The sequence below is a fragment of the Rana temporaria genome, chromosome 5, assembly GCF_905171775.1.
Source record: "Rana temporaria chromosome 5, aRanTem1.1, whole genome shotgun sequence".
NCBI lineage: Eukaryota > Metazoa > Chordata > Amphibia > Anura > Ranidae > Rana > Rana temporaria.
The window spans coordinates 387098359-387110702 of NC_053493.1; the positions used below are offsets into that span (position 1 = coordinate 387098359).

The window sequence follows — 12344 nt, forward strand, 5'->3', positions numbered from 1 at the left end:
CGCGGCATTATAGTTTTACATAATGCAGCAACAACCACATGTCCAAACAGGACGCCCAACGTTAGAAGTGATTTATTCTTCCAAAGCAAATACACTTTTTCACTCTGGTACTGATTAGTATTCTAATGTTTCCCTTCTTCCGCAGTTTTTCTCCATCACTCAGATAATGTGACCCTAACACTGATGGAGAGAGGGGCAGGGGAGGGACAAGCAAGGATGCTATGCAGGCGATTGGCATCCTCCTTATCAACTGATGCCTTTTGTTAGAATGCCGGCAGCTAGAAAGTTGTAATGGTGCACAATGAAAACCTGTGGCGTTGTGTAACTAAAAGGCAGGCTTCATCTACATGCTGGCTTGTATATAATTTTTGGCCAATTTTTTTGGGCATTTTTGCCAAGGCACGCCTGGAGAAACCTCAAGGCACCCCAGGGTGTCTGGGCACCCTGGTGGAAAAAGGCTGGTCTAATCCATCATCCAAATGTATGTTTAGTATAAGTTCACTGACAATGCTTGGTTCATCAGTTTGCACTAAGCTGCTCAAATATATTTCTCCATGTGTAGTAGAGTTTTTTTACATTGCCTTTTAAGCCCAGCTAAACGTTTCAATTAAATTGGTTAACAATATTCCAGGTGCATCAAAACAAAAGTTGTGCAATGTCTCATAGTTGTCTTTAGAAAGCAACCACAGCCTGTCCCCCTGGCAGCATGCTGTAAAGGACCATTGCTCTCTGTATGGAAGCAGTAGGCTCTCTGCAAAAGTCTGATACACACCTGAAGTAAGACCTACATTTTTGCAATCAATAAAATTCATGTTCCTTTCTCCTTGGAGAGTTCTCGTTCTGTGTCTCAGCACGGAAAGCAAGGATCCTCCTCTGCAGCATGCTGCCAGGGGACAGGCTTTATTTTTCAATATTTGGCTATGTATTTAGTTGACTTATCAAGTAGACTTCTGTCTAATTTTTCTTTTGTGCTATAGTAACAGTTTCTCTCATTTTAACTTGTTTCTCTCCACAGGCATGGAAGAAGCAACATGTGAGAGGACTGAATTTTTGAACTCCTATTTAAACAATGTGGATGATTTTATCTTCTTACCTGGTTCTCTAGGACGTTTACGTACTAAGAACAGTGTGGCTAAACGTGAGTTCAGTGATTTCAGGACAACAATTCAACTGTAGTAATGCCCAATGTGCTGATGAATGACTTTCTAAAATGTGCTACCAGATTCACGTAGATTTTGCATTCCAATACAAGTGTATGGGATAACAAACCTGCGTGAAGCAGGTCAAATGCAAGTCTGAGATATATCAACTAGAGGTCAAATAGTTCTCAATGATGTCAGAAGCATCTTAAGATGATGTTACATTTATGCCATTGACACAAGCCCACGGAACATTGTTACAGGCTGATAAAGTTAAAAACAAAACTGGACTATTCTTGAAAATATATCGCTACACATTCAAGTGGCTTCTTCAGATATGGTGGTTATTTTTTCAACTAGCAGTTACCCACCATTCTATGGATATTTAGGTTTTTGGTCAATGTTTGAGAGCAGAAAACTCCACTGCCTTCATATATTTAATGGACTTTGGCAACAGAGTCTATGCTGTATATATCCTAACTCTACCTACATGCCTATTTGTTTTTGATGGGAGAGTTCTGGGAAGTCAAGGAGAGCTTAATGCTAGATTTCATGGGAGGCATAATTGTCTGAGTATTTTTAAGTAGAATTATGGATTTAGGTGGATTGAATTGGGTCAATCAGGGACTGTCAAAGCATTGAGCCTGCTTTTTTGTTTCTTGGATTCATAATCAATATTGGCTAATGTTAAGACAGTTGTGTGTTCTACATTGACTCCCTATACATAATATTTTTGAAGGCACTGTACTTTCCCGAGGTTTACTGAGAGTATTCAGCATTATTATGTTGGTTTGTATACATTGGCTTTCAATGGATGGATCATTGCATCATTACAAGAACATGAGATATCATCTATTGTCATACATTGAAACATCAGCCACTGTATTAGTTGAAGAAGATCTATCATTCTAATTATTTTACAATTCTGTCCCCTAGTGCAGTGTTCATCAACCCTGTCCTCAGGGCCCACTAACATGCCAGGTTTTATGTATTTCCTTGGGGAGATGCAGACTAGAATACTGCAATCACTAGCAGCAAATGGTATTACCTGATATATTTTAGTTCTGTTGAAAACCTGGCCTGTTCGTGGGCCCTGAGGACAGTGTTGACCACTGCCCTAGTGGATCAAAGTATTTTTTTGTTCCACGTTTCAAGGTACCTGGTAACCCTAGTTATAAGGTCTGACCTGCCCCCCACCCCCTCCTGCTGTAACCAATCCGACAGCTATGAAGGAGACGGCTGATTTCACAGCTGCAGGTTGTCTCGGCCATGTGCACGTTCCCAATCAACAGCAAGAGGACTGCAGAAGCTGACACATCCCACCTCTTTCTGCATTCCTCTTGCTGTTGCTTGTCTTGGGAAACGCTCACAGCTGAGACAAGTGGCAGCTATCAATTAGCCGTCCTCTTCATAGCTGTTGTTAGAGCAGCCGCACAGCAGGAAAAGAGGGGGAAAGATCAGACCTCCTATCTAGGGTTAGAAAGCACTTTGAGGCATGGGACAAAGTACTACCTGTATTTTATTCCATGAGTCACAGAAGTGTAAAAAATATGATGGATCTTCTTTAAAGCTTTTAGAATGAACTTTTTGTTTAAACACTAGGTTTTTATTTCACAACTTGTAGTACATAACATTCTGATTTAAAAATGTTGCCTAATCCTACCTATAAAAAAAAATGTTACCTAATCCTTTTGTGACTAACAACTTGACCGGCTAAAAGCATTGAATAGTCCGTTGTCCTGTCCTGTACTGTACTATATTTACAGTCCTATTTTTCTCTCATGTTGGATATGAGCTGAGCTCCTGTTGCATACCCACTGCTCCAGACTTGCAATGCCCAACCTTTTAAAACTACATCTACAGCTTTTAGATCCATCCTTTACCTCCTTTTACCTAAAACCCTCTAACCCTCTCTATCACTATGTGCCCTCTTCTCTGGGAGAGCAACTTAACTGCTTAAAAAGATGGCAATGTAGAGGACAGTTTGGTTAGGTATGGCCTGCTGACCTTCCCAATCGCAGAGGCACATCTGCTTCTTATGTTCTTATGCTACTGCATATTGGCAATGCTTCAATTGGAAAGTCGGCATTTCTTTTATGAATCATGACAGTACACACCTTCCGATGGAAGTAACATGAAATGATTATGATCCCGGAGAGGCAGATCATATAAGCAGGCACTTCCTCTTCCAGGTCAATGTTGCCCTAATCCACTAGGAAACAAAAAGAAGAAAAAAATATCGGGGACACACAATACTCATTCTTATGGCAGTAAACGTGATCTGTATGAGAGAGACAAGCATGTGTACTGTCATGTCTGTACTAGAAACATTGATAATAGGGGTAAGTAAAGCTTCCATTTTCAATGCATTGCAAGGGCTTCAACAAATGCATTGAAAATAGAATTATACTGGAAACAATATCATGAGCTTGTGCCTCAAATTACTTTCAGCAATGGTTATATGCATCGAGATTGGTTCTATGCTGTAGGCATGCCATAGAACCATCCTTGCTTCAGGGCTGTGAATACACATTTCTGGGCCCTGATGTAAACTACAGCTATGGTCAAAAGTTTACATACCCTGACAGAAATTGTGAAATTTTGGCATTAATATTTAAAATATGACTGATCATGCCAAAAAACGGTCTTTTATTTAAGGATAACAATCACATGAAGCCATTTATTATCACATTTTTTTGGATCCTTTTTAAAACTTGATAACAGAAATCGCCCAAATGGTCCTAATAAGTTTACATACCCTGGAATGTTTGGCCTTGGTACAGACACAGAAGGTGGCACACACAGGTTTAAATGGCTAATAAAGGTTAATTTCCCACATTTGTGGCTTTTTAAATCACAATTAGTGTCTGTGTATAAATAGTCCAATGAGTTTGTTAGCTCTTACATGGATGCACTAAGCAGGCTAAACACTGAGCCATGAGGAGGTAGAAAAGCACAGTCAAAAGACCTGCGTAACAAGGTAATGAAACTTTACCAAGATAGAAAAGGATATAAAAAGATATTGGCCTTGAATATGCCAATCAGTCAGTACTGTTTAATCACTTATTAACAAGTGGAAAATTAGGGGCTCTTTTGATACCAAGCCAAGGTCAGGTAGACCAAGAAAGATTGCAGCCACAACTGGCAGAATGATACAAAGAAAAACCCACAGGTAACCTCCGGAGAAATGCAGGCTGCTCTGGAAAAAGATGGTGTGGTTGTTTTTAAGGAGCACAATACGATGATACTTGGAAAAAAAAAAGCTGCATGATCAAGTTGCCAGAAAGAAGCCTTTACTGTACAAGTTCCACAAGGAAGCCTGGTTACAATATGCCCAACAACACTGTGACATGTGTCATTGGGCTTTTTTGTGGCATTGGCGCAGTAAAGGCTTTCTTCTGGCAGCTCAACCATGCAGCTGTCAACAGCTACATTCAGTATACAGTGCTGTGTTCCGGCCATGGGATGGGGGCCTCCTATCTCACTCCCGGAAAAAAAATCAAGTCGAGCTGAGTGCTGCTCAGCCATTTACAGGAAGCCTTGTATTTGTTATCATAGAATACAAGACTTCCTCTGAATGGCTGAGGTAGAGATGATGGCCATCCGCCTACCTCTTCACCTCCAATCAACAGAAGCCTTGTATTTGTAAAAAAATACAAATTTCTTTATCGTACATCACGGGACACAGAGAAGCATAGTAATTACTATGTGGGTTATAGAGAGTACCTTCAGGTGTGGACACTGGCACGCCCTTAAGGCAAGAAGTTCCCTCCCCTATATAACCCCTCCCATACCGGGAGTGCCTCAGTTTTTTGCCAGTGTCTAAGGTGTTGGTCACGAGTGAACATGTGCTCCAAGGAGCTCCACTGGAGGGATCCATATTGGATGTAAAAAGCCTCCATGAAATCCGGATCCGTCCAAAGTGCTTCTGAGCCAAAGTGGACGGTACCCGGGCCCCGGTTAAGAAGAACGGGGTTTGGCCTGTAATGCTTCTCTTTGAGAGCTGGATCCTGGTTATTCAGTACTTTGGTCAATTTCCTAATACCAAAAGTTTACTGACAGGGTGCGATATGGGTCCAGGGGTGTGGTGTTCCTGTCCATGGACCCCGGTCCCTGAAGGTCTATAGACGCTGCTCTCCGTGATGGGTGGAGATTGGACTGTCTGTTATGCAGAGTCCTGCAGCGTTGGATCAGGTAAGTGAAGGTGCTTCAGGACTTGGTCCTAGGAGTAACCTTCCTTTATTTGAGCCATTATGTTTGCCTAAAGCTAACTGTCTGTGCTTCTCCTATATGGTCCTGTGTGTTGTGGGGAGGAGGGGTATCTCTAGTCAGGTAGTTAGCCCCTCCTGTGCAGGTTAAAAGCAGAAAAAAGTTGTCCAAAATGTTTGGCTTCACTTGGCTTACCTGGTTCTCACATGGAGCTGTGGTGTTCCATCCTCATGCATGGCGCGTAGCGTCATGCGCGCGCGACATTGATGTGTCTTAGGCGCACGCGCGCGCACAAATGAATTTTTTGTACGCTGCTTCGATGCGCACGAATGTGCGCGGCGTGCTCCGTGAGATGCGTGTGACGACATGTGCGCGCGTGCGGCTACGTGTGCGCGCGTAGCCTCGTGGTGCACGCCTAACAGCGGCGCGCGCATGCGCGCAGGGGGTCTATCTCAGCTGTTCTCTATGAGACTTGAGATTACAGGACAGAGCAGGTCAGGTGATACACCTAGTCCTTATATGCTCCAGTCCACCTAACTGGTTCTGGCTGACGGTGGACACAGAGATCTTGTGCACATACTTCAGTATTTAGTACTGGTGCTGGACAGTGACATTTGCTTAAGGCGCATAGTGGGCTCTGCACCTTGCCAACCATCAAATAGCAGCGTCAGTGCTGGTCTATAGGTTCGCAAGTAGTTGCAACTATTGTGAGTGCCTCAGCTTTATCATGGCTAAAGGCTCAGGGACTAGAAGCAAAAAAGCAAAGGGATCGCCATCTGGCTCAGAGGATCTCGGGCATGCTCCTGCGGCTGCTTCCTCTCCTGAAAAATTGAAGGAGGCCCAGGGTGAACCATCAGGGCTGTCAGATGCCTGTTCTGCCCTTGTCCCACTTGCTCCAGTTTTTGTGACACAGGAGGCTCTGGCCTCAGCTATGGGGGGTCTGGAGCAGAGATTAGCGACCTTGATTGCATCCTCTCTCTCAAGGGAAAAACGCACAAGGTCCCCCTCTCCCTCTGAGGAGTCCCTCGATTTGGGGCATGCATCCTCAGAAGAGGTTGATTTACCCTCTGGAGATCTGGCAGAAGGTCAGCTGGAAGTAGTGGACTCTGAGGATTCCACTTTGGGAGAACCCTTTTCGGCGTCGCAATCCGAAAAATTGTTGGTCCAGTCCCTCACTGAGATGGTCCGTTCGGCCTTCAAGTTGCCACTTTCAGAGCCAGCTTCAAGTGCAGTCTCATCTTTAGGCTCCTTAAAAGCTCCTCAAGCTAGTTATTCCTTCCCGGTTCACCCCCTGCTGGAAGGGCTTATCTACAAGGATTGGGAACATCCAGATAGATATTTTCTTCCTCCTAAGAAGTTTTCGGTTTTATACCCCATGGAGGAACAATTCACAAAAAAATGGGGCATCCCCAAGGTTGACGCAGCTGTGTCCTGCGTAAACAAATCTTTGACCTGTCCAGTAGACAACGTTCTGGTATTCAAAGATCCGACAGACAAGAGATTAGAGACTTTATTAAAAACCTCTTTTGCTTCGGCGAGAGGAATAACCCAGCCTGCAATTGCGGCTATTGGGATTTGCCAGGCCTTGAAAGACCAGTTTAAAGGGGTCTTAAAGGAATTGCCGGCACAACAGGCCCAGAATTTGGCTGAGTTTCCCAGAGCATTATGTTTTGCCATAGATGCTATTAAGGACTCCATTCAGCAGTCCTCACGTCTCACTCTCTCGCTAGTTCATATGCGCAGGTTACTCTGGCTGAAGAACTGGTCTGCTGAAGCCCCGTGTAAAAAATTACTGGCGGGGTTTCCCTTTCATGGAGAGCGTTTGTTTGGGGAAGATCTGGATGCTTATATTCAGAAAATTTCCAGTGGCAAAAGTACACTGTTGCCAGTAAAGAAAAGGTTTAGGGGTTTCCCCTCCTTTAAGAGATCCTCCTCTCCTATCCCTAGTACTTCCGGTACCAGGCAGTTCCGACGGCCTCCTGGACGATTCAATGCAGGTGGGAAGCCACAGGGCCAGCCTCAGGCTTCCAAAAAGCCTTGGAACCGTAAGCCACAGGCCAAGCCAGCAACTAAGTCAGCATTATGAAGGTTCTCCCCCACTCAGCCGGGTGGGGGGAAGGCTTCAGCTGTTTGCGGAGGCTTGGCTAGACAGGATCCAAGACAGGTGGGTCCTCTCTACGGTCTCCGGGGGCTACAAGCTGGAGTTGAGAGAATTTCCTCCACCGTGCTTCTTAACCTCGAACGTCCCAAAGGACCTCGGCAAAAGAAGGTCCTTAACATTGGCCTTAGATCATCTGTTATCCCAAGGGGTAATCAGAGGACTGCCAGTGGAAGAACAAGGTTTGGGGTTTTATTCCAATCTCTTCACCGTCCCCAAACCAAACGGGGATGTAAGACCCATCCTGGACCTCAAGGCCTTAAACAAGTTCCTAAAGGTCCAATCATTCCGGATGGAATCGATCAGGTCAGTGGTGGCCTCCCTGCAAGGAGGGGAACTACTAGCGTCCATCGATATAAAGGATGCATACTTGCACGTTCCTATCTTTCTCGACCATCAGAAGCTGCTTCGCTTCGCGGTAAATCAGCGCCACTTCCAGTTCGTGGCCTTACCTTTTGGTCTGGCCACCGCTCCTCGTGTTTTCACGAAAGTATTGGCTCCACTGTTAGCCTATCTAAGGTCTCAAGGCATATCCATAGTAGCCTATCTAGACGACCTATTGGTAGTAGACCGGTCAGTGGCCGATCTAAACTCAGCGGTAAACAGAACCGTAAAATTTCTGGAATCCATGGGTTGGGTTCTCAACCTGGACAAGTCAGCCTTAATGCCTGTGCAAAGGCTCGAATATTTGGGTCTACTCATAGACACAAAGCTAAAAAGGGTCTTCCTGCCCCAAAGGAAGTTCGAGGCTTTAAGAGAACTAGTTCAACTAGTCAAAGCAAAGCGTCAGCCTCCCATTCGCCTCTGTATGAGGTTATTGGGAAAGATGGTAGCCTCGTTCGAGGCCGTTCCATTTGCGCAGTTCCACTCAAGGGAGCTTCAACATGCCATTCTGTCCGCTTGGAACAAAAAGGTTCAAGCCTTGGATCTCCCTATGTCTCTCTCCCGGTCAGTCCGGCAGAGCCTTTGTTGGTGGCTGGTTCCCCGGAACCTGCTAAAGGGGAAGTCCTTTGTTCCCGTGACATGGCAGGTTGTGACCACGGACGCCAGTCTGCTAGGCTGGGGTGCAGTCCTGGGAGGTTTGTCTCTCCAGGGGAAATGGTCAGCCTCCGAGAGGTCTCTACCCATAAATCTGCTGGAAATTCGAGCAGTCTATCTAGCCCTGTCAGCTTGGTCAGACAGGTTGAAGGGTCTTCCGGTCAGGGTTCAATCAGACAATGTCACTGCTGTGGCATACGTAAATCACCAGGGGGGCACAAGAAGTCGTGCAGCCCAAAGAGAGGTGAATCGAATCCTGACCTGGGCAGAGAAATATGTCCCATGCATATCTGCAGTGTTCATTCCGGGAATAGACAATTGGCGAGCAGACTATCTAAGCCGCCAACAGGTGCTTCCAGGGGAATGGACTCTTCACCCCGACATCTTCCAGAGCATTTGTCAGAGGTGGGGAACACCAGATGTCGATCTCTTTGCATCGAGGTTCAATGCAAGGGTGGGCAACTTTCTGTCCCGGACAAGGGATCCACTTGCTTACGGCACGGATGCACTGGTGTTCCCATGGGACCAGTTCTCCCTAATGTATGCTTTTCCTCCGCTACAATTATTACCCCGTCTTCTTCGCAGGGTAAAGTCGGAAGGAAGACCAGTGATTCTGGTGGCTCCAGCGTGGCCCAGAAGGGCCTGGTTCGCGGACATTGTAAGGATGTCCGTGGGGCAACCGTGGTCCCTTCCGCTTCGGCCGGACCTATTGTCCCAGGGGCCAATATTCCATCCTTCCTTACCGTCTCTCAATTTGACGGTTTGGCTATTGAGTCCCATATCTTAAAGAAAAGGGGTCTCTCTAATGCGGTGGCATCTACTTTGATTAATGCCAGAAAACCGGCATCCAGACTTATCTATTACCGAGTTTGGAAATCTTATGTGGCCTGGTGCGAGACCAGGGGTTGGCATCCCCGGAGGTATCTCATTGGCAGAATTCTGGAGTTTCTGCAGTTAGGGGCAGACATGAAGTTGGCCCTAAGCACCATTAAGGGCCAGATCTCGGCCTTATCGATTTTTTTCCAAAGGCCACTAGCTACACATTCCCTGATCAAAACCTTTTTGCAAGGTGTGATCCGGCTTAGTCCACCAGTCAAGATTCCCTTGTGTCCATGGGATCTGAATCTGGTCCTTTCTGTCTTACAGAAACAACCATTTGAGCCCTTGGCTCATATTCCTTTGGTCCTTCTGACCAGGAAGGTGATATTTTTGGTAGCCATAACCTCCGCCAGGAGGGTTTCGGAGTTGGCAGCCTTGTCTTGTAAGGAACCGTACCTTATATTCCATAAGGATAGAGTGGTCCTACGGCCCCACCCGGCTTTCCTACCTTAAGTTGTTTCAAAGTTTCATTTGAATCAGGATCTTGTTCTCCCGTCTTTTTTCTCAGAACCTAGTTCTGCAAGGGAGAAGTCTTTACATACGCTAGACGTATTAAGAGCAGTTAAGATCTATCTTAAGGCTACTGCTCAGGTCCGGAAAACTGATACATTGTTTATCCTGCCAGAAGGTCCCAGATGTGGGCAGGCAGCGTCGAAGTCCATTATCTCCAAATGGATTCGGCAGGTCATTACTCAAGCCTATGGCTTGAGGGGAAAGGTTCCCCCGTTTAAGGTTAAAGCACATTCCACTAGAGCGGTGGGTACTTCCTGGGCAGTGCATCATCAAGCCTCCATGGCTCAAGTCTGCAAGGCCGCGACATGGTCGTCTGTCCATACTTTCACTAAGTTTTATCAATTGGACATAAGAAAGAATGAGGAGAGCGCCTTTGGGCGCAGTGTGCTGCAGGCTGCAGTTTGATTCCTCATGTCTGATGGCGCCCGGCTTATTTCTTGGGGTCTCCCTCCCCTCATAGCATTGCTTTAGGACGTCCCACATAGTAATTACTATGCTTCTCTGTGTCCCGTGATGTACGATAAAGAAAATAGGATTTTTATAACGGCTTACCTGTAAAATCCTTTTCTTTTGAAGTACATCACGGGACACAGAGCACCCGCCCCTCTTTTGGGGTATTTGGGACACTTATTGCTTGCTACAAAACTGAGGCACTCCCGGTATGGGAGGGGTTATATAGGGGAGGGAACTTCTTGCCTTAAGGGCGTGCCAGTGTCCACACCTGAAGGTACTCTCTATAACCCACATAGTAATTACTATGCTTCTCTGTGTCCCGTGATGTACTTCAAAAGAAAAGGATTTTACAGGTAAGCTGTTATAAAAATCCTATTATTCCTGTGAATGACACAGCCTGACTCGATTGTGTTCCAGGAACAGGAATGGAAGTCTCCGTTCCGCTGCCAGAACACAATGGAAATGGTTCATGCCAAACAAACTATTTAAAGAAACTCAAAATCTGAGGTTGGGTTTTTAGGTGTATCTTAAAGTAGAAGTACAGCCAAAGCTCGTTCCGCTGTACTTCTCCTGTGGATCACAGGAGTGCATTTTGTTCTGTACTCTTGTGACCTGTTCTCAGCTGACGTCACAGAGGCGGTCCAGACTCTGAAAAGATTGCGACCATTTAGTCGGGGATCTGCCCACATGCCTGAAAGGGCACCCGGTTCAGCCTCTTGGCGAGCTTCTGAGAGCCTGAGCTGGCTGCTCCCACCCCCTCCACAGCCCAACACTCCAGTGAGCGAGGAGGGGCAGAGCAGACAGTGGGGACTGATGGTCACCAGCTCTCTGCTGACGGGGTTCTGAGGACTGAGACATCAACCGTGTTTGATCAATTGGTTCTCAATGTTGGAGCTGGCAGGGGACAGATTTGATTTTATTATTTGTAAAGTGCCAAATACAGTTCAAGAACTGCGCCTAAGCGCTAGACAGACCAAATACATATACTGACATTCAAAATAGACATAACAATAATCACGTACAGGATAAATTAGTAATAAATAACAACTAAGAAAGCGTAAGAATCATCTAAACAAAAGAAGAAGAAATTAAAAGTTAAAGAAGCAAAATAAGAGTCCACAATTGAATAAGCAGTAACAAGTCAGGGCGGGCTAATCAGATGGTTAGTAGATAGCACACGCCCCTTATCCATATACATTGAAAAGTAAGTGAGTCTTCAATACCTTGCGAAAGTGGATTAGCAAATATATTTTCCGCATACTCTCAGGAATATTATTCTATAGAAATACACCAAAGAATTGGAGAGTTTTTCCACCAGCTGCTGCAAAATTATATGGTTTAGGCATAAGGCGATTTTGATTCGCCAAACGTAAAGATCTTGTGGGAGTATAGTGGTAAACTATACTGGATAGATGGATAGATTGGACCTTGACTCCAGTATGCCTTTAAAAACAAGGCAGAGGGCCTTAAATTTGGCCCTTTTGGCAATAGGTGGCCAGTGAAGCTCTCGAAGAGAGCTTGTGACATGTTCTCTGTAATTTAGTCCTTTGATAAGGCGGGCATGATTTTGAACTAACTGCAGCTTAGCAATCCATTTCTTTGGGAGATTTTATAAAAAACATTTGAGTAATGCAGCATCCATCTAGGCAAGTATGATTAAAAAATTAAACAAATTCTCATACTTCTCTTATAAGTTTAAATTGTATTTTGTCGTTTTGGAGATGGGTTAGAACCTTGGGGGTCCAGCGTTCATTTCAATTTGTGCCCCCACTGGGAGCATTCATCCCCACTGTTTGTTTGTTCTGCTGACCATGGTCACTGGGATTGAAAGCGTGGACCATCCAGAATTTGAGTCATCCGAAAAGGAATAGAGGGGAAAACCTGATCAGGTGATAGCTGGTTAAAAGGAGATGTCCCCTTTTCTTTTTTTACAACGTGGTTTAACCATTTGCTAC

The 12344-nt window shown here is 45.3% G+C and overlaps 1 protein-coding gene across 10 annotated transcripts in view; it reads left to right on the top strand.

Annotated features, from left to right (window-relative positions):
- ENPP2 (ectonucleotide pyrophosphatase/phosphodiesterase 2) overlaps positions 1-12344 on the top strand; it is a 205368-nt gene that overhangs the window by 116515 nt on the left and 76509 nt on the right. For all 10 annotated transcript variants that reach the window (XM_040354894.1, XM_040354893.1, XM_040354895.1 and 7 more), the window contains one exon: positions 1016-1138. In XM_040354894.1, coding sequence (XP_040210828.1) covers positions 1016-1138 — 123 coding nt within the window. The remainder of the gene's footprint in view (positions 1-1015; positions 1139-12344) is intronic.